At 47.7% G+C, this 20,962-nt stretch overlaps 2 protein-coding genes across 2 annotated transcripts; both read right to left on the bottom strand.

Moving 5' to 3' along the window:
* Window positions 1-1,246: 1,246 nt before the first annotated feature.
* Window positions 1,247-14,669, bottom strand: LOC104915592 (trypsin II-P29-like). Its single transcript, XM_085219303.1, has 7 exons — window positions 14,471-14,669; window positions 9,512-9,787; window positions 6,770-6,952; window positions 3,448-3,610; window positions 2,522-2,775; window positions 2,075-2,211; window positions 1,247-1,465 (listed from the first exon to the last, which is right to left on the bottom strand). The coding sequence occupies exons 1-7, from the start codon at window positions 14,667-14,669 to the stop codon at window positions 1,316-1,318; spliced, it is 1,362 nt and encodes a 453-aa protein (XP_085075429.1). The 3' UTR covers window positions 1,247-1,315.
* Window positions 14,670-16,635: 1,966 nt separating this feature from the next.
* On the bottom strand, window positions 16,636-20,350 carry LOC100544478 (trypsin II-P29). The gene is made up of 5 exons (XM_019618254.2): window positions 20,308-20,350; window positions 18,837-18,999; window positions 17,911-18,164; window positions 17,464-17,600; window positions 16,636-16,854 (listed from the first exon to the last, which is right to left on the bottom strand). Exons 1-5 carry the CDS (start codon window positions 20,348-20,350, stop codon window positions 16,705-16,707), a joined length of 747 nt encoding a protein of 248 aa, XP_019473799.1. The 3' UTR covers window positions 16,636-16,704.
* Between the last annotated feature and the right edge of the window lie 612 nt (window positions 20,351-20,962).

Below are 20,962 nucleotides of genomic sequence, written 5' to 3' on the forward strand. Positions count from 1 at the left end.
CATTGTGTCAACTGTCACTGCATGCAAGTGCATCCTCACTCTTTCTGTCACCCTCACCCTTCCCCTTTTGCTTTCCCATCCCCATTCCCTCTCCATTTCCCGCCATTTGCTGAGGAACTCCCAGGACACTGTCTGCTTCTTGCTTCAGAGGCTGAGCTTGTGTATCTACAGGCTCCACGTATGACTACGGTTCCTCTCCTAATTTTTCCGCGTCATGGTCTCTCTGTACTTTCTCATTCTCTCACTGCCTCTGGCACAAATTCTTCCAGCTCTCCCTCCTTAGTTTCTGAGTGCAGGCACTCTCACAGAAGGCATAACTCCCCTACTTTGCTTTAAAGAAAAGAATCTGACAAAGAAATAACAAGAATAGCAACAGAATAAATATAAAGAGGCATTTAGTGCCTTCCCTCAACACCCTCAACCAAAAACATGCTCTCCTTCCTTTCTCTCTCTCTCTCCCTCTCTTCCTCCCATCCATTCCTTACTTTCTTTCTCCCTTTCTTCCTTTCTTTTTCTTTCTTTCGCTTTCTTTCTTTCGCTTCCTTTCTTTCTTCCTTTCCCTCTTTCATCCCTCCCTCTCTCTCTCCGTCCTTTTTCTCCTTCCCTCCCTCTCTGCCTCTTTCCAGTTGATCTTCCTTTTACGCTTCACAGTTCTATCAAGCACCTGGCATTCTTGCCACCTATTTACTATTGTTTACCTTTCCAGCTAGCAGCTACTAGGCACTGGTGGACCTAGTACTCCTGGCTCCAGTGTCTCTGAGCAAGTGAAGGGGAAAGTAGCCCTGGCCACAGGTACCATTGGACTGTGCTTGTGGCTTCCCATTGCTGTTTCACCTAGCCCCGTGGCTGCAATGGCTACCATCAAAGCCTTTACAGGAACAGCGAGGAGATAATTTCATCCCTGACAGGAACAAAATGGAACTCTTCTCAGCTGCTGCAAGACCACACCCAGGAACCTGCTCCAACAGCTCCCTTATCAGTAAGAAGACCAGGAGTAAAGGAAACTCCTTTTCTGCCTGGCTCAGAAGACTTCTTGAATGGTAGCATAGTGTCATACTCTCATTGCCTGCCAGGCCCGCAACTCTGGGGCACTGCTATCAGTGTGCACACCATAGCCGCAACAGCAGGGAAGGCTGGGGAGGGGCTGGTGTAAGGATGCAGGGAACTCAACGTGGCTCTGATGAGCTTCAGTGTCCAACATAAGTGTCTGTAAGGTTCAGTTAAGTAAGAGTTTTATTTGCGCTATTTCCCTCTCAGGATGAAAGTGATAAGGGCAGGAGGGGAGCAGCCGTGGAGCCAGGAGGCCATCTGGGTGTCAGTAGGCTGCAATGGTTTCCTGGATCCAGTCAACGTAATTGCAGACCTTGGTGTAAACTCCAGGATAACCTTTCAGAGCACATCCAATTCCCCAGGACACAATTCCTTGCAGCTCTCCATTGCACGCAACTGGTCCGCCTGAGTCACCCTGGAGAGAAAAATTTAGAAGTATAAACTGATTTAGAAGCAGAATCTCGTCTGGAAAGACTGTGACCTGGTACAAAGAATCTAGGGAATGCACAGGGAATGCAGCAGGCCCTGAGGTGGGAGCACAGGCAGATACCAGTCCTTGTTTGCTGGACTCCCTTAGTTCCTAACAATTCACGGTGACTATATTCTTTTCCCAGCAGATGTGGCTGGACTTGCTATTTTTGGTGAAGTCCATGCTGCAGCCAAACCCTGCTGGAAAGATACTGTGTCAGAAAAGCACACTAAATGACGAGGCATCCTCTCCAGTCAAAGGGTAGTGAGGTGCTGGAAGAGATTGACCAGAGAAGTTGTGGATGCCCCGTCCCTCCGGAGGTGTGCAAAGACAGGTTGGCTGGGGTCTCAGGCAGCTTGATCCGGTTGGCAGCAACCCTGCCTGCCTGTGGTGGGGGGTTGGAGCTCAGTGATCTTTAAGGTCCCTTGCACCCTAAGCCATTCTACGATTCTATGAGAAGGCCTAAGCACGCTGCCAAGTGCTGAAACAAACCATACAGCCTGGGGCACCCTGGGGTTGCGTGGCCCAGGGCTCTGCACCAACATCTACTCTTACCTGGCATGAGTCTTTCCCACCCTCCAGGAATCCGACGCAGATCATGTTGCTGGTGATATCACCAGGGTAAGCCTCTTGGCACTCTTGGTCACTCAGAATTGGAGCTTTCAGGCACTGGAGAAGTTCAGGGTAATTGTCTGTCGGGAGAGTAAGGACAACGTTTGTTCTTTCTCCGAGACCCAGTATTGTCAATTAACAAAAAGACCTGAAGGCCTATCTGCGAGCCCTCCATGAGAGCCATCCAGCAAAGCAGGGTAGAGCAAAGCCTTAAGCTACAGGAGCAAATCTGACGTGCATTGTATGCTGAGGCACACTGGTAGGGCAGTGTGGTGACCATGCAGGCAGAACAAGGAAAGAAGTCAGGTGAAAGGTGCGTGGGGTCTCATGAACGTGGTGGTAGAGCGGGAGAAGCGCAAACAGCTGCTTGCAGTGCGTGTTGATACTCACAGCCATTGCTCAGCGTGTTTCCCCATCCTGAAATCAGGCACTCGGTCCCCGCCTTGGCACAGGCGCTGGGCAGAGCTATGGGTTGAACGTCAGCACTGTATTCCACCGCAGATGCCAACTTGATCAACATAATGTCATTATTGAGGGTTAGTGAACTGTATTTAGGATGGCGAACGATTACTGATGAACTCCTGACTACTTCACTGTCTTCCTCCACATCGATGTTGTACTCTCCCAGCCTCACTTGTATGCGGCTGCAACATTGCCAACAGAGAAAAACAGCAGTTAGCCGTGGGTTGAACAGCTTCGCTCCCCATGGGCTATGCAGCGTCTTGGAAGAGAGTAAGAGAGTGCTGCCCTAATCAAAGGTTAATGTGTCACAGAGCTCTAGAAACTTTTTGATTTTGTGGAAGACAGAGTCGGGAAAACCTTGCCAGGTGGGCATCCTGTCCAGCGGATCCTCAGCTTGCACCTGTGTCAGTGGAGGATGGATGGATGGAGGACTCCAGACACCTAGAGCTATGCTTCAGACAGGGAGATTAAGTCTCCCACTGCAGGGGAGCACGATCCCTAAGCTCTGCTCTCTCTGCACAGCAGTAAGTCCTAAATTTGGGAGAAAGAAAGGTCCACAGGGAAGATCTGAAGGAATGAAAAAGAACAAAATGGTAAGCCACGTAGACATGCAAATGAGGACAGAAAGGCACGTTAGGGTACACAGAAAAGGATGTAAGAGTGCAAAAGTATTGGAAAGATCATGTAAAGCAGTGAGACCGAGGGTAGCGTTTCTCCTTTGGTCCTCAGGTATGCCATGTGTTGCGTTGCCCCCTCGGATTGTCTTCTCTCGTGAGGCGCCAGAGTTCCAGATCCGATGTGTTTGCAAGATTTGACTAGAAGCCATCCAGATACGCAACCCAATCCATACTTACGATTTATAGCAGTGAGCAGCTGACAAGACCCACTGGCTGTTGATGAGGGAACCTCCACAGAAGTGATAGCCAGAGTTCAGGGACACCTGGTAGGGAACTGAGTGCTCTGGACAGGTGTAGCCTCCCACAATCTTGTCATCATCAGCACCTCCAGGGAAAGCAACTGCAGGAAAGAGAAGTGCGTTTCACGGCACCTGGCCTGACTTCATTCTCTTCAAGTGTAGCAGCAGCCAGCGAGCTACAGACAAATTAGCAAGAGCCAAAAGAGCATGAAATTTCAGAATGTTGTCTTCACACAACACCTGAAACATCCTGCTGACTTCTTCCAGTGCTACTCTGAAATGCAAGGCTTTGTCTTTACCGCCTCAAGTCAGGAAGAGAACAAAAGAGTAGGAGCTGCCAGAGAACCTCACAAATTAACTGTATGCAGGCTTCACTGTGTTCCTTCCATTTGGAACAGAATCCAACAGCTACGGCATGCTAGACAGCTCATGGTAGTCGTCTGTGTAGAGTGGAAATTGGAAGAGGGCAAATGCACTTGAGAATGTTGGCAGAATTTCTAATCTTCTAGGGGAAAAGAAGCAGTGAGCAAGAGGGAAGGGAAACGCTGGTAGCAAAGGAATCAGGGTAAACAGAAAGACCCCGTGGAGCTGGAGAAGAGCGCAAGGAAGAACATCTTTAGATGTAGGAAAGGATGTATTTGAATGTGAGAAAGAACGTGTTTGTTCAAGCCAATGGAACAGTGGTAGCCAACCGTTTTTGATCGCACATCCCTATCAGCAAAAACCCTTTCAGCACTCCTGTCCCTCCCTGCAATATATGTACGTTCACTCATTTGCAAGCTATGTACATGTACTTCCACAGTTCTAATGTTTTCTTCCCACACCCTAATGGACCATCTTACATATCCCAGGGTGCACGCAGCCCACTTCAGAGACCAGTACACAAGCAGTCTAGAAGCCTGTCTCTGACCACCAATTACAGATGCCAAGTGCAGAAGATATGAAACCCATCCCCAGGCCCTCCCTGGCCTCCATCAACTCAGGGACTTGACATCTGTTGGTCAGGTGGGGTGTCTTTCAACCTCGTGGCTTTTGAAGATTGTTTTTTACACAAATGTGTCCCCCCACTTTGTGAGGCTGTGTAAACCTTTTGCACCCACAAAAATACCGCAGAAAGGGGTTCACAGCTTTCCTAAAAGAGAGGAATTGTCCGTTGTTTGGTGCCAGGCTACCTACCTTTGTTGGATACTCCCTAATTCTTGTACAGGAAGAGACTGCCAGCCCCCCAAAGCTTGGAACACCCCCATCATGTCCTACCTTCTCTGTCTGTCTAGCAGGTGGACGTAGGTGGAAAGAGAAGAAAAGCGCAACAGTCTGCCACTGGAGAAAAGCGAAATGCAGGTAGAGAGGGAGAGGCGAGAGGTTGTGGGAGAAGGTTTGCTGAGCCCAGAAGCTTTTGAGAATGTACCAGCTGCTCCCAGGCAGGAGAGAATCAGGAAGAGAGAATTCATGGTGCTTCCACCACCAAGCTCTGTGACATGTACAAGGACTAGCCCCAGAAACTCCTCTGCTTTATGCTCCCAGAGAGCTTTATCTTTGCCAGCCCACGGTCTCTCCAGCTTTAACTTTCCCAGGGCCTTGCATCAGCCTGGACAAATTTACTTATTTTATCTGACCACAGCGATGATACAGCTGACTGTAATACCTAGAAATGTGTATGTAAACGAGCCTGACGTTTCTCGTCCCTTGGTAATATCTAAAATAGCTGCCCTCCATTCAGCGGCCTGCCTTCCTCAGTGCCTCTGGAGCCACCAGCACTCTGCTGCAGCCTCGCTGCATTAAACAGGATAACTGTTTGCAGATGGAGTTGTGTACCTCAGGAGTTTATTTTTGGAAAGAGCCTGAAAAATGGGCCTGTGGGAGTCCATTTGTAGTGGGCAGAAGAGTGTATTTACCATTCATGAAGGCATGTATCTTCTTTAAAAAGAGGAAGAGGGTGGAGAGAACGTGTCAGGCTTTTAACCTGAACTCAGAGGAGTTCATTCATCATCCAACAGAATGGCCTGAATTCTTCTCTGAATCAGTCTGTCTGCGGGATGATCTCTGAATTGTGCGTCACAAACAACCTGTTTGCCTCCATGTGAGATCAGTTTTCACTGGGTGCTCATGCACTGCTGTGCGTGCAGGTATGCATCCTGGGATGCTGGGATTCACGGATGCCTCTCCAAAGAGGCCGGTAGGAAAATGGGGAGAGGTTTAGGAAATGATCATTCATTAGATGTTTGTCATCAAGGAGTTAGGAACTAGAATGCAGGACTTCTGCTGCAAGCTCCGGCCTTGGCCAGGAAAAGGCCTGTGGTGTCCTCTTGATTATTTAAGCAGGTAGCATAGAGAGGCTCACAGAGACCTATTTCTCTAAGGGCATTACCAGCTGGCCCCCTGTAATGTGTTTTGCGCTGTTGAGAGTGGCTGATCAGTTATATTCAAGGGGTATAGAAAGAGAAAGAAGTGAAAGAAAAAAGAAAAAGTTTGTTTTTCCATTAGGGCTTCCTGTGACCTTGGGAGGAAGCAAGTGTGCTGAGGCCCGACCTGGGGCACAGAGTGCTTCCTGTGGGCGTGCTTTTTTGCTTTCTGATCTTTCTGATCGACTGACCTTGATGATAGAGTCCCACATATCACTGCTGAGGTGACTGAAATTCTTCTGAGCAGACTGGACTATGACTGCCACACAAGGAGCTGTCTTCTTCCCTACAGGAGAAGACAGCTCTTTCCCTTAGTCTCAAAGGGAGCCATATATGGGTTTGTGTGCATGTTTGTGTGTTAGGGAATGTCTGCTTAGGCATCACTCAGGCCAAGGTGTGTTCAACTTCTGCCTGCAACTGTCCGTCACAAATGGAAACACCATGCTGGAGCAGCCCTCTGTGGTTTCCTTTCTCTAGCTGTGCAGTATGCGAAAGAGCCTTGAATTCACCTTCTGCTTTGTACTTGACCACACACTCTCCTTAGTGCCATCTTTGGGTCTGCAGGGAACTAGTGACCAAGAACCTGGCTGTGCTTCTGTAGCACTAATTCTGAGAAGTGTCTAGTGCCTTTTGCTAGCCACCAGTACCCTCTCCAATCAGTCTCACATTTTACAGAGACTTTGTCTCTCCTTCAGGCAGGGTGAGGAATTTGTGTAAGTGCTTAGTGCTCTTGCTGCATCGTGTGATCATTCGCAGCACAGAAGTAAGTGGCAGCATCCTTGAATGTCACATTCTTGATAGTCATAATGGAGAGATTGTTCTTGTCTCTGCTTAGCTCAAACTTGGCTTCACTGTAACCTTCCTCATAGTAATTCTGATGCCACTTGGAAGTGCTAACTATTAACTTCAGACTACTTCTTGAAGGCTGCTGGTACCAGAACATATAGGCAAGCGTGGTATAACAGGTGAGGTCCACACTCTCCCCGGCTCTCTTGAGAGCATATTCTGGCCACTGTGTGATGGAGCATCCCAATTCAGAGCCTGAAGGAGCGAGAGAGAGAAAATGAAAAGAAGTGAAGACAGTGGCCTCAAAAGCTCCTGCACCTTGCACCTGCCCCACACGGCCAGTAGGAAAGCCACAGCGCAGATGGATCTGCAGTCTCTCACCATGTAGAAGAGCAAGCAAAATGGTCAGCATGATGCGGAGCAGCTGTCCCAGAAGAGAATGAGGGAGGAGAGAGAGGCTGGAGAGACTGATACCCCTCGCCTTGTTCAGATTTTCCCATCAGCTTGGGCAGAGGACAGAGAGGGCATGTTTCACATCTGAAAACATTGTTGTTGAGCCATTAAAAGCAAAAGCAAGCGTTTGTGTGGCTGTAAGATTTGTCTGTCTTTGGCCTGTCTGCCAGGGAAGCGGAGATCTGAGCTCATGACAAAAAGGTGGGAGTGTTTTCAGATGAGAAAATTTCTGACTGGGTGTTGCACTGTCCGTCATTTCATCTTTGTGCATGTCTGGGCCTACCAGCCACCGACCCAATCAATGATTTTTTAGCTTATGTTCCCCAGTGGCTTTAATTCAGGGCATCTTTCCCAAGTTCATTATTCCCGTAAATTTAAACATACATTGTTCCCTTCTGGAGAGGTGCTCTTAATACATGAAAGACAATTACGCCTCACAACTCTGCACTTCTGTCAGACAGAAGCAAAAGATAATGGAGGCACTGAAATTGTGCTCAGTATGATTAAGGTCTGCTGTGCCAGACCTGTTAAAAAGCCTTTCTTCTGACAAAAATCAGATCTCAGCTCCTGGACAGTCTAACTATTTCAGAGACTGAATGGGAAAGGTAAGAGTCTGTGGAGACTACGGGAGCTTATTCTATGATTACGCTCTGTAAAAACTAATAAATAAATAAAAAACAGAATCACAAAATCACAGGGTTGGAAGGGACCTCAAGGATCATGAATCTCCAACCCCCCTGCCACAGGCAGGGCCAACAGCCTCCACATTTAATACTAGACCAGGAACTCTGAGTCAAGACAAAACCGTGCGAGTGCTGCTGGGCAAAACATTCTTCTACTGTCAGACTCATGAGAGTTTATCTCTTGTTCCGAGATGAGCATTTTTATTCAGAGTAACTTTTCTGTCTCAGGAAGGAGGAAAAGGTTGTGCTCTGTCAGAAAGAAGGACGAACATGGAAGACACAATGTGAGATCTCTAGTGTTTCTTTTGTGACTTGTGTAACAATGCTGCCTACTGGAAAGAAGTTGGATAGACAGCCCTTCTATTTTCAGCCTCAAACCTTTGAGGTTCATCCCACAGCTGTCCCACAAGAGCCATAAACCCACAGTCGGGGTGTGCAATCTGTCCACAGGAATCAAGGAGAGCAGCTCTCTGGATCACAAACTGGAGCCAGACCACAGATCACAGGTGGCAGCAGCTGGAGAAACCAGAGTGAATTAATAACTTCCTATTGTGCCTGTGAGCGTGCCCATGTGAGTATAAGCACTTGCAGCTGTGGGGGTACGTGAGACCAGGTACGATTAAATGCAGAGAGTGGAATCGAGGGGCAATGAAGGGGCAGGCTGTGAGTCTGAACACAGCAGTGGAAATGATACCGACTGTGCATGAAGACGTATGTAGTTTATTTCAGAACGGGCATATTAGGCAGTTGGATTTCACAGTACATCACAAGGGCTTTGCTTGGTGGTTTCTTGCTTTGGAAATAATCCACTGCTTTAAGGATACTGCGTGGAACAGGGTTGCTGCTTTAGAACTCTTACCTAGAAAGACACTGGGAGGTCTTTGTGTGTGAGAGACCTAACATTCTTTGTGCGTGTATGAAGAATTCGTACAGCAATTAAAATTATATTCACATCCTGCTTGTTCCTCCTTCTACTCTTTTGTCTTCAAACTACGACTTAGCTTCAGACTTTGCTCAAAATCAAAGAGAATGCTGAGAACTTGCAAGAAGAAAGATCACAGGGTTGTCAGAAATGTACTCACAACTCATCCAAGGATGGAAGGGGTAAACTGAATGGACAGAGGTTGTCTTACAGCTTATCAGGCTGCAGCAAGGACATAGGTATGAGTCATAAATGGATAGATGTAGCATGTATACAACTGATGCTTCGTGCAGAAGAAATCCGGACTGTGTTAGCAATTTCTGAATAAAAATATCAAGTTCTGAATAAAAATATATCTATATTTTTCTGGGATGTGATTTCATTTTAGGTCGCATACTACAATATCCCACCTCTCTAGTCCTTCTGAGATCCAGTTCTCTTCAGTTCTTGATATCAGGACAACCTTTCCAGGCACAGTGAATATCATTGTATGCCTGGATTTGATTAACAAACTTCAAGGATTGTTATGACATGATAGAGGATGAACTGCTGATCAGAAAAGAGAAATTCATCAATGAAACGGAACCTGCTCGACCTCTCTTGGTCCGGCTCCCCAGCAGCCTATGTTTTGTGAATAGCACCTTGACCTACGTACCATTATCCTGGGAGTGCTGAGAGCTACTCCCTTCTGAGGGAAGGTACTGGAGAGGAGTTTACGTACAGAAAGCAAATGACTTTGAAGTGTTGTGTCCAAACTTGAGGCACAGAAATAGATAGCTGAATGGTTCTTCTTTACAGACATGATATCTAAACGAAAGTATTCTTGGCTTAACCGCTTAGCTTCGTATCCAGTGTGAATATCACCCTTATATTCCTGATTTGCTCCAAATGAATAATAGATTAATTGCAGCCCCTTCCCTGGCTGCTGCAGATACCAGTACATATAATCGTGATTATCATTTTGACTGCATCCCAGGGTAGCATTCTCATCTTCTTTCAGCACCAGACTTGAGTTTTGTGTTATCTTAGCTCCTGTGAGACAAAGCAAAAGTAACACAGTTAGAAAGCAGACTGCATTCTCCCCACAGCAAAACAGGCATGGTGTCTCAGCTGATGCCTTACTTGCTCCAAAGAAGTACAAGACCAAGCACCAAACTGTCCACATTCTCACTGCTGCCTCAGGAGTCAGAGAGCATGCCCTGTGAGGGACTTACTTATATAGGTCTGTTTCCATTTCCCTTAAGCCAATAGCAACAACCTCTGCACTGCTGAAAACCAAGCTTCTTCCTGCATGAAATTTCAAAGAAATACACTGTTTTAAGAGTGCCTGCTGAAAATATATAGAAGCTTTCAAACTGATTGGGATGGAAAATATTCTATCAGACAGGATAGTATCAAGGGGAAATGGTTTTAAACTAAAATGGGAGAGATGTGGACTGGACATAAGGAAAACGTGCTGTTTTTTTTTTTTTACAGGAATAGGGTAGTAAAGCACTGGTACAGGGTACCCAGAGATGCGGTGGACACCCTGTCCCTGGAGACATTTGAGGTTGGGCTGGACATCGCTCTGAGCAACCTGATCTAGCAGTAGGTCTCCCTCTTTGTTGCAGGGGAGTTGGACTGGATGACCTGCAAAGCTCCCTTCGAACACAAACAATTCTGTTCTAAGTATGTACTCTGTACTATGGTTTCTGTAACTACAGCTTCCCTGGCCTCCACCTCAGCTGGAATCGAAGGAGAGTAAATATAAAGACAGGAAGTGAGACAAGCAGAACAGCTATTTCTTGAAGAACTTTTCTCAAAACAGTTGTTTCTTGTGCAATGCCACAATGTCAAGCTTGCAAAGAAAAAGCACTGCCTAGGAGGAATTGCTTTTTCAGAACTGGAATACGGCACTATGGCCGCAGAAGTTCAGGATGACAATGTTCACTGAAGTTCTGAGTGGTTTTCTACTGGGACCTGGGAAGTGCACAGCTGTGACCAGTCTATAACCACCTCATTTATTTGCTGGACATTGAAGGCTACTGATAAGTTCACAGCCCTTACAGTAGCACTTGCCACCCTAAACTCAACATGCCTGAGAAATGGAAAGAGATCTTACGTTATGCTCCCAAGGTTGAAGAGCTGTTTTTCAGTGTTCATGTAAAAGATCTGAGGTACTACAGTAACATCATGATATTCAGGATGTAATAGCTTACTACAGGAGAAGATAAGAGTAACAACAAGTGCAACAGCAACTAAAATCACTCAGACATCACTCCCAAAGTCGCCACCACGGTACTTATATTCCTTAGGGCTTCTGTCACAAAACAGAATTCCCCAAACTTTCACAGGATGGTTGGATCACTAGTAATAATCCCGAGATGGCAACAGAGTGTGGTAAAAATGAGCTCTAAACAAGAGGCAGGAGAGAGTAAGCAAGTCAGTCTGTGAGAGACAGTGCTTTCCCAGTGCTTTCCTCATTGTGTTACTTTTGCAAATAGTAACACAATACAATACAAATAGTGAGCAAATCACAGCCCTGAGACTCTTCTATGGAGCAGAAGATTGTTCCTGGTTGCAAGGAATGGTGTGCTATGCTCCTTGCTGAACAGCTCATAGAGTCAGGAGAACCCTGTTTTCCAGGGTGTATAAGGCCCAGAGGAGTGATATGTGAAGATACGAGTCTTTCAGAAATGGTTTTTATAGTGGATTAAATGAGGGCAGCATCTGTACTTAACTTCCTCAGATCTCTCCCTACGCCCATTTTGCAGGAATACAATGAACACTACTGAGTCACTTTATCCAAGAATAGTGCAGACTATTTTAGGTAAGAGTTTGAAGCAAAGTAATATTTATGCAGTTTGGTCAGTCAGGAGACTAGGACCCCGGCATGACAGTGAGTGATCCACGCTGGCACTTTATAAATCTCTTAGAAATTTTAGTAAACTGGAGTTTAAGTGGGAGGACCCTTTACACATCACAAACCCTACTGATTCCCCGGTTCTTTCTCTTTCCAGCTATTCTCATCACCTCCCACTCATTTTTTTCTGGGATCAAATAGCATGTTTCATTCCAGCATACCTAGCTTTGCCACAGCATCAGGGACCAGCACGATACATTTACTCCTTCTGATGTGTTATGCCTCTTTGCTTGTGTTCTCATAGGGAACAAGTAGCTGAACTGTGCTTAATGGTATGCAGATTGTCAAAAAGATAGCCAAGAAAAAGAATCCAAAAATGCCCAACGGTGTAGCTGTACTTTCTCAAGGATACCATTTGTTGATTTAGGTGTGCTTCCTTTCTGTGAAGAAGAGGTAAATGCTAGGTAAGAGATGAATGTCCAAGAAGAGAGCCAATGGCAGAAGAAGGAAAGCTTGGTAATACTCTGTCAACACTTTTCCCTGTCTTATTACAGAAGAGTGAATGGCCCATCAGTGGTTCATCTCTACATGCAGAGAGACCGGGGGCACAATGGTAGTGAGGGGAAAACCAAATTTCAGGGTTGAGGATAAAGACAGTCTATCCAGCCTTGTTCCAGAGCTATCCTGGAAGAGCCATAAAGGTCACGGACCAGGTGTGAAATCCATCCACGTGAATCAAGGGGAGCAAGGGGGTCATTTTGGGGTCTCACGGGGCTTACTGCCTTTGGCTATGGGACGCAGTAAGGGATGCCAGTGAAGAATATTTTGGGACTGCATGAGACTTGTGGGATAGTTATGGCAAGAACCAAAGGCAAGGAAAGGGAGGGATTTATATGATTTGGGAAGGAATCGAATGGAGGGGAGATGAAGAGGGATAAAGGCATATAAAAGGCAAGTTGCTGCTGAGAACCCTTGTCTGGCTAGGCCCCATGCCTTTGTCTGACCCTTTCTAATTCTCAAGGTCTATTTTCGTGAGTGAGGGACTCTATTCTGTGTGTATGTGCTTTGTGTACAGAGGGCAAAGCATCACAAACTGGAGCCAGAGCACAGATCACAGGTACCAGCAGCTGGAGAAACTAGAGTGAGTGAACTTAAGAACTATCGACTGTGCCTATGTGTCCATATGAGTATGAGCACTTGCAGGTGTGGGGGTACGTGAGAATAGTGCAGTGGAATTCCTACATCACAGCCTGAACCAGTAGGTGAGCACATGAATAGCTGGAGAGGGGGGAAGTCAAGATCCACTCTCTCCTCCCCTTCTCAGAGGTGCTTCTGGGAGCATGTATGCAGTCTGCCTGGTTTTCTCAGTTCAACTTCCTCTGCACAGCTTGCCAGCCACTGTACCCTGAGCCCGTAGCATTGCACAGAGTGCAGAACCACTGCACCATAGTGCAGGACCAGACACTTGGTCTTGTTGAACTTCATCCCGCTGGCTTCAGCCCATCGATCCACATCTCTCTGTAGGGCCTTCCTACCCTCAGGTGGATCAGCACGTCTACCCAGCTTAGTGTCGTCTGCAAACTTTCTGAGGGTGCACTCAACTCCCTCATCCAAATCATCAATAAAGATACTAACCAGGATGGGCCCCAAAACTGAACACGGGAACACCACTCCTGACCAGTTGCCAGCTGGTTTCAACTCCATTCACCACCATTCTCTGGGACCGGCCTTCCGGCCAGCTCTTTTTAAATCTGTGCAAGCAATAGGCTGCCAGCTTCCACAGGAGAAGCAGTGTCAAGGGCTTTGCTGAAGCCTAGGTAAGCTGCATCAACAGCCTTTCCTTCATTCACCAGCTGGGTCACCCTGTCAAAGAGGTGCGGTTGGTCAAGCAGGATCTGATCCCCTGGTTGTCCTGCACATGTCATGCGGTTACACTCAAGATGATCTGTCCATAACCTTCCCTGGCACTGAGGTCAGGCTGACAGGCCTGTAGTCCCCCGGATTCCCCTTATGACCCTTGCTACAGACTGGAGACACTAGCAAGTCTCCAGTCGTCTGGGACCTCTCTGGTTGACCAGGACTGCTGACAGATAGTGGAAGGAGGCTTGGTAGTCATCTCCGTCGCCTCCCTCATTAACCTTGAGGGAATCCCATCTGGCTCCATGGACTTGTGACAGCCTAGATGGAGTAGAAGGTCTCTAACTGTTTCCAGCTGAATCGGGAAGGGTTTATATTCTGCCCCGCACCCCGGACTTCCAGGTCAGGAAGCTGAGTGCCCACCCTGAGGCTAAACTGTCTGACTATTAAAGACAGATGGATGTAAAGAAGGCATTGAAAACCTCAGCCTTTTCCTTATCCTCAGTTGTCGTGTTCCCCACCACACCCGGTAAATGATGGAGATCCTCCTTGGCTTCCTCTCACTGTTAATATATTTTAAAGACATTCATTGTTGTCCTTTACCACAGTGGCCAGGTTGAGCTCAAGCTGAGCTTTAGCCTCTCTGATTTTCTCCCTGCATACGCTGGCAAATTCCTTATACTCTCCTTCAGTTGCACAGGCCTTCTTTCAGAGGAGGTAAACTCTCTTCTTCACCCAGAGTCTCAGTATAAATACTTCCCTGTTTGACCACACACTGGTCTTCTTCCCCGCTGGCTCATCTTACAGCACAGTCACCTGCGTCTTTTAGACTTCCTTCTTGAGGACCATCCAGCCTTCCTGGACCCCTTTGCCTTTCGGGTCTGACTCCCAAGGGAAACTCCCTACCAGTGTCCTGAACAGTTCAAAGTCTGCCCTCTGGAACAGGGACTCAACTTTGTTAATCCCAGCCCCAAGCTCTATAACATCAAAACACTTTCTAACACGGTGTGCCTCACCACTGCCCCTCCTTCCATGCCTGTCCCTCCTGATGAGCTCATAGCCATTTGTTGCAGCGCTCCAGTTGTGGCAGCGACCCCAGCAGATTTCAGTAATGGAAACTAAGTCATAGTTTGCCCACCACACAATGGCTTCCAGCTCCTCCTCTTTGTTGCCCACACTGCGTGCATTGGTGCCCTGGTAGGGACAAATGACCATTGCCAAATGACAAGGAAGATACTGACAGCCCATTCCCAGAGCTAGATAGGAATGCTTGGCACTGAAGGCCCCAACTAGCATTGTGCCAACTGTCACTGCGTGCAAGTACCACATGGCTCTTTAGTCTTAGCAGATTTAAGGCATCTGCTGCCAGTTTCCTTACGTAGGCTGCATTGGTGCATAAAGTTTCTCTGTGCCCAGCTGTCTGCAGACAGTTGTTCTTGCAAAAACCCTTCCTCCTTGGGATTACCATCGCAGAACCCTTGTCCACCCCAAAAAGAGTCCTATGCTCTTTCTTTCACACCGCCATCTCCAAGCACTTCATTCTGATTCCATTTCTAATCCAGCTGAGTCTGCTCATGTGGTGTGAGTTCCTCCATCTGCTCCACGCTATTTCACTGTGCCAGCCTCACTAACTCCTACACCTAAACCAGCTTCCCTAGCTTTTGCATACCACCCAGCTTTCCACCTCACCATTCTGGCAAGAATCTTGCACCATTCCCAGTCCCTCTTTGGCCTCTCTTTCCTCCCCTTAACATTCCATCCTAGATTCTCACAGCAAAGAGGCAGCTTCTGGGTTTGGAGATGATAAAGTTGTCCAGTACTGGCCCAGTATGCACTGCCTCAGGGTTCTTCAAGGGAGAGCTTTCTAGCCCCTGTCTGCAGATTATGTAAGGGGTGACACCGATTGAATACATACACTAAAACTGGAATCTCCCATCTGCTATGATTTCCCTTCCATTCCCTTTCCCTTTCTCTTTCTGTCTCCCTCATCCTCACTCTTTCTGTCACCCTCACCCTTCCCCTTTCGCTTTCCCATCCCCATTCCCTCTCCATTTCCCGCCATTTGCTGAGGAACTCCCAGGACACTGTCTGCTTCTTGCCTCAGAGGCTGAGCTTGTGTATGACTACGGTTCCTCTCCTAATTTTTCTGTGTCATGGTCTCTCTGTACTTTCTCATTCTCTCACTGCCTCTGGCACAAATTCCTCCAGCTCTCCCTCCTTAGTTTCTGAGTGCAGGCACTCTCACAGAAGGCATAACTCCCCTACTTTGCTTTAAAGAAAAGAATCTGACAAAGAAATAACAAGAATAGCAACAGAATAAATATAAAGAGGCATTTAGTGCCTTCCCTCAACACCCTCAACCAAAAACATGCTCTCCTTCCTTTCTCTCTCTCTCTCTCCCTCTCTTCCTCCCATCCATTCCTTACTTTCTTTCTCCCTTTCTTCCTTTCTTTTTCTTTCTTTCGCTTTCTTTCTTTCGCTTCCTTTCTTTCTTCCTTTCTCTCTTTCATCCTTCCCTCCCTCCCCCCGTCCTTTTTCTCCTTCCCTCCCTCTCTGCCTCTTTCCAGTTGATCTTCCTTTTACGCTTCACAGTTCTATCAAGCACCTGGCATTCTTGCCACCTATTTACTATTGTTTACCTTTCCAGCTAGCAGCTACTAGGCACTGGTGGACCTAGTACTCCTGGCTCCAGTGTCTCTGAGCAAGTGAAGGGGAAAGTAGCCCTGGCCACAGGTACCATTGGACTGTGCTTGTGGCTTCCCATTGCTGTTTCACCTAGCCCCGTGGCTGCAATGGCTACCATCAAAGCCTTTACAGGAACAGCGAGGAGATAATTTCATCCCTGACAGGAACAAAATGGAACTCTTCTCAGCTGCTGCAAGACCACACCCAGGAACCTGCTCCAACAGCTCCCTTATCAGTAAGAAGACCAGGAGTAAAGGAAACTCCTTTTCTGCCTGGCTCAGAAGACTTCTTGAATGGTAGCATAGTGTCATACTCTCATTGCCTGCCAGGCCCGCAACTCTGGGGCACTGCTATCAGTGTGCACACCATAGCCGCAACAGCAGGGAAGGCTGGGGAGGGGCTGGTGTAAGGATGCAGGGAACTCAACGTGGCTCTGATGAGCTTCAGTGTCCAACATAAGTGTCTGTAAGGTTCAGTTAAGTTTTATTTGCGCTATTTCCCTCTCAGGATGAAAGTGATAAGGGCAGGAGGGGAGCAGCCGTGGAGCCAGGAGGCCATCTGGGTGTCAGTAGGCTGCAATGGTTTCCTGGATCCAGTCAACGTAATTGCAGACCTTGGTGTAAACTCCAGGATAACCTTTCAGAGCACATCCAATTCCCCAGGACACAATTCCTTGCAGCTCTCCATTGCACGCAACTGGTCCGCCTGAGTCACCCTGGAGAGAAAAATTTAGAAGTATAAACTGATTTAGAAGCAGAATCTCGTCTGGAAAGACTGTGACCTGGTACAAAGAATCTAGGGAATGCACAGGGAATGCAGCAGGCCCTGAGGTGGGAGCACAGGCAGATACCAGTCCTTGTTTGCTGGACTCCCTTAGTTCCTAACAATTCACGGTGACTATATTCTTTTCCCAGCAGATGTGGCTGGACTTGCTATTTTTGGTGAAGTCCATGCTGCAGCCAAACCCTGCTGGAAAGATACGGTGTCAGAAAAGCACACTAAATGACGAGGCATCCTCTCCAGTCAAAGGGTAGTGAGGTGCTGGAAGAGATTGACCAGAGAAGTTGTGGATGCCCCGTCCCTCCGGAGGTGTGCAAAGACAGGTTGGCTGGGGTCTCGGGCAGCCTGATCCGGTTGGCGGCAACCCTGCCTGCCTGTGGTGGGGGGTTGGAGCTCAGTGATCTTAAAGGTCCCTTGCACCCTAAGCCATTCTACGATTCTATGAGAAGGCCTAAGCACGCTGCCAAGTGCTGAAACAAACCATACAGCCTGGGGCACCCTGGGGTTGCGTGGCCCAGGGCTCTGCACCAACATCTACTCTTACCTGGCATGAGTCTTTCCCACCCTCCAGGAATCCGACGCAGATCATGTTGCTGGTGATATCACCAGGGTAAGCCTCTTGGCACTCTTGGTCACTCAGAATTGGAGCTTTCAGGCACTGGAGAAGTTCAGGGTAATTGTCTGTCGGGAGAGTAAGGACAACGTTTGTTCTTTCTCCGAGACCCAGTATTGTCAATTAACAAAAAGACCTGAAGGCCTATCTGCGAGCCCTCCACGAGAGCCATCCAGCAAAGCAGGGTAGAGCAAAGCCTTAAGCTACAGGAGCAAATCTGACGTGCATTGTATGCTGAGGCACACTGGTAGGGCAGTGTGGTGACCATGCAGGCAGAACAAGGAAAGAAGTCAGGTGAAAGGTGCGTGGGGTCTCATGAACGTGGTGGTAGAGCGGGAGAAGCGCAAACAGCTGCTTGCAGTGCGTGTTGATACTCACAGCCATTGCTCAGCGTGTTTCCCCATCCTGAAATCAGGCACTCGGTCCCCGCCTTGGCACAGGCGCTGGGCAGAGCTATGGGTTGAACGTCAGCACTGTATTCCACCGCAGATGCCAACTTGATCAACATAATGTCATTATTGAGGGTTAGTGAACTGTATTTAGGATGGCGAACGATTACTGATGAACTCCTGACTACTTCACTGTCTTCCTCCACATCGATGTTGTACTCTCCCAGCCTCACTTGTATGCGGCTGCAACATTGCCAACAGAGAAAAACAGAAGTTAGCCGTGGGTTGAACAGCTTCGCTCCCCATGGGCTATGCAGCGTCTTGGAAGAGAGTAAGAGAGCGCTGCCCTAATCAAAGGTTAATGTGTCACAGAGCTCTAGAAACTTTTTGATTTTGTGGAAGACAGAGTCGGGAAAGCCTTGCCAGGTGGGCATCCTGTCCAGCGGATCCTCAGCTTGCACCTGTGTCAGTGGAGGATGGATGGATGGAGGACTCCAGACACCTAGAGCTATGCTTCAGACAGGGAGATTAAGTCTCCCACTGCAGGGGAGCACGATCCCTAAGCTCTGCTCTCTCTGCACAGCAGTAAGTCCTAAATTTGGGAGAAAGAAAGGTCCACAGGGAAGATCTGAAGGAATGAAAAAGAACAAAATGGTAAGCCACGTAGACATGCAAATGAGGACAGAAAGGCACGTTAGGGTACACAGAAAAGGATGTAAGAGTGCAAAAGTATTGGAAAGATCATGTAAAGCAGCGAGACCGAGGGTAGCGTTTCTCCTTTGGTCCTCAGGTATGCCATGTGTTGCGTTGCCCCCTCGGATTGTCTTCTCTCGTGAGGCGCCAGAGTTCCAGATCCGATGTGTTTGCAAGATTTGACTAGAAGCCATCCAGATACGCAACCCAATCCATACTTACGATTTATAGCAGTGAGCAGCTGACAAGACCCACTGGCTGTTGATGAGGGAACCTCCACAGAAGTGATAGCCAGAGTTCAGGGACACCTGGTAGGGAACTGAGTGCTCTGGACAGGTGTAGCCTCCCACAATCTTGTCATCATCAGCACCTCCAGGGAAAGCAACTGCAGGAAAGAGAAGTGCGTTTCACAGCACCTGGCCTGACTCCATTCTCTTCAAGTGTAGCAGCAGCCAGCGAGCTACAGACAAATTAGCAAGAGCCAAAAGAGCATGAAATTTCAGAATGTTGTCTTCACACAACACCTGAAACATCCTGCTGACTTCTTCCAGTGCTACTCTGAAATGCAAGGCTTTGTCTTTACCGCCTCAAGTCAGGAAGAGAACAAAAGAGTAGGAGCTGCCAGAGAACCTCACAAATTAACTGTATGCAGGCTTCACTGTGTTCCTTCCATTTGGAACAGAATCCAACAGCTACGGCATGCTAGACAGCTCATGGTAGTCGTCTGTGTAGAGTGGAAATTGGAAGAGGGCAAATGCACTTGAGAATGTTGGCAGAATTTCTAATCTTCTGGGGGAAAAGAAGCAGTGAGCAAGAGGGAAGGGAAACGCTGGTAGCAAAGGAATCAGGGTAAACAGAAAGACCCCGTGGAGCTGGAGAAGAGCGCAAGGAAGAACATCTTTAGATGTAGGAAAGGATGTATTTGAATGTGAGAAAGAACGTGTTTGTTGAAGCCAATGGAACAGTGGTAGCCAACCGTTTTTGATCGCACATCCCTATCAGCAAAAACCCTTTCAGCACTCCTGTCCCTCCCTGCAATATATGTACGTTCGCTCATTTGCAAGCTATGTACTACCACAGTTCTAATGTTTTCTTCCCACACCCTAATGGATCATCTTACATATCCCAGGGTGCACGCAGCCCACTTCAGAGACCAGTACACAAGCACATTGCAGGCTAGAAGCCTGTCTCTGACCACCAATTACAGATGCCAAATGCAGAAGATATGAAACCCATCCCCAGGCCCTCCCTGGCCTCCATCAACTCAGGGACTTGACGTCTGTTGGTCAGGTGGGGTGTCTTTCAACCTCGTGGCTTTTGAAGTTTGTTTTTTACACAAATGTGTCCCCCCACTTTGTGAGGCTGTGTAAACCTTTTGCACCCACAAAAATACCGCAGAAAGGGGTTCACAGCTTTCCTAAAAGAAGAGGAATTTCTCTTGTTTGGTGCCAGGCTACCTACCTTTGTTGGATACTCCCTAATTCTTGTACAGGAAGAGACTGCCAGCCCCTCAAAGCTTTGAACACCCCCATCATGTCCTACCTTCTCTGTCTGTCTAGCAGGTGGACGTAGGCGGAAAGAGAAGAAAAGCGCAACAGTCTGCCACTGGAGAAAAGCGAAATGCAGGTAGAGAGGGAGAGGCGAGAGGTTGTGGGAGAAGGTTTGCTGAGCCCAGAAGCTTTTGAGAATGTACCAGCTGCTCCCAGGCAGGAGAGAATCAGGAAGAGAGAATTCATGGTGCTTCCACCACCAAGCTCTGTGACATGTACAAGGACTAGCCCCAGAAACTCCTCTGCTTTATGCTCCCAGAGAGCTTTATCTTTGCCAGCCCACGGTCTCTCCAGCTTTAACTTTCCCAGGGCCTTGCATCAGCCTGGACAAATTTACTTATTTTATCTGACCACAGCGATGATACAGCTGACTGTAATACCTAAAGCAGAAATGTGTATTTCTAGAAATGCAAGCCTGACGTTGCTTGTCCCTTGGTAATATCTAACACAGCTGCCCTCCATTCAGCGGCCTGCCTTCCTCAGTGCCTCTGGAGCCACCAGCACTCTGCTGCAGCCTCGCTGCATTAAACAGGATAACTGTTTGCAGATGGAGTCGTATACCTCAGGAGTTTATTTTTGGAAAGAGCCTGAAAAATGGGCCTGTGGGAGTCCATTTGTAGCGGGCAGAAGAGCGTATTTACCATTCATGAAGGCATGTATCTTCTTCAAAAAGAGGAAGAGGGTGGAGAGAACGTGTCAGGCTTTTAACCTGAACTCAGAGGAGTTCATTCATCATCCAACAGAATGGCCTGAATTCTTCTCTGAATCAGTCTGTCTGCGGGATGATCTCTGAATTGT

This window comes from Meleagris gallopavo, chromosome 1 (assembly GCF_905368555.1).
Source record: "Meleagris gallopavo chromosome 1, MGAL_WU_HG_1.1, whole genome shotgun sequence".
NCBI classification, from domain to species: Eukaryota; Metazoa; Chordata; class Aves; order Galliformes; family Phasianidae; genus Meleagris; species Meleagris gallopavo.

Bases quoted from the DNA above. Each gene is read 5' to 3' on its own strand.
- LOC104915592 (XM_085219303.1), bottom strand. From the start codon at position 14,669: ATGGTCATTTGTCCCTACCAGGGCACCAATGCACGCAGTGTGGGCAAC. The intron at 2,776-3,447 runs GTAAGTATGGAT...GCAATGTTGCAG, and splicing joins GCTGCTCACTGCTATAAATC to CCGCATACAAGTGAGGCTGG. The intron at 1,466-2,074 runs GTAAGAGTAGAT...TTTTCTCTCCAG, and splicing joins GTGGGAAAGACTCATGCCAG to GGTGACTCAGGCGGACCAGT.
- LOC100544478 (XM_019618254.2), bottom strand. From the start codon at position 20,350: ATGAATTCTCTCTTCCTGATTCTCTCCTGCCTGGGAGCAGCTG. The intron at 19,000-20,307 runs GTACATTCTCAA...TCTTTCCTGCAG, and splicing joins CTCCTGCCTGGGAGCAGCTG to TTGCTTTCCCTGGAGGTGCT. The intron at 17,601-17,910 runs GTGAGTATCAAC...CTCTCCCGACAG, and splicing joins AAACACGCTGAGCAATGGCT to ACAATTACCCTGAACTTCTC.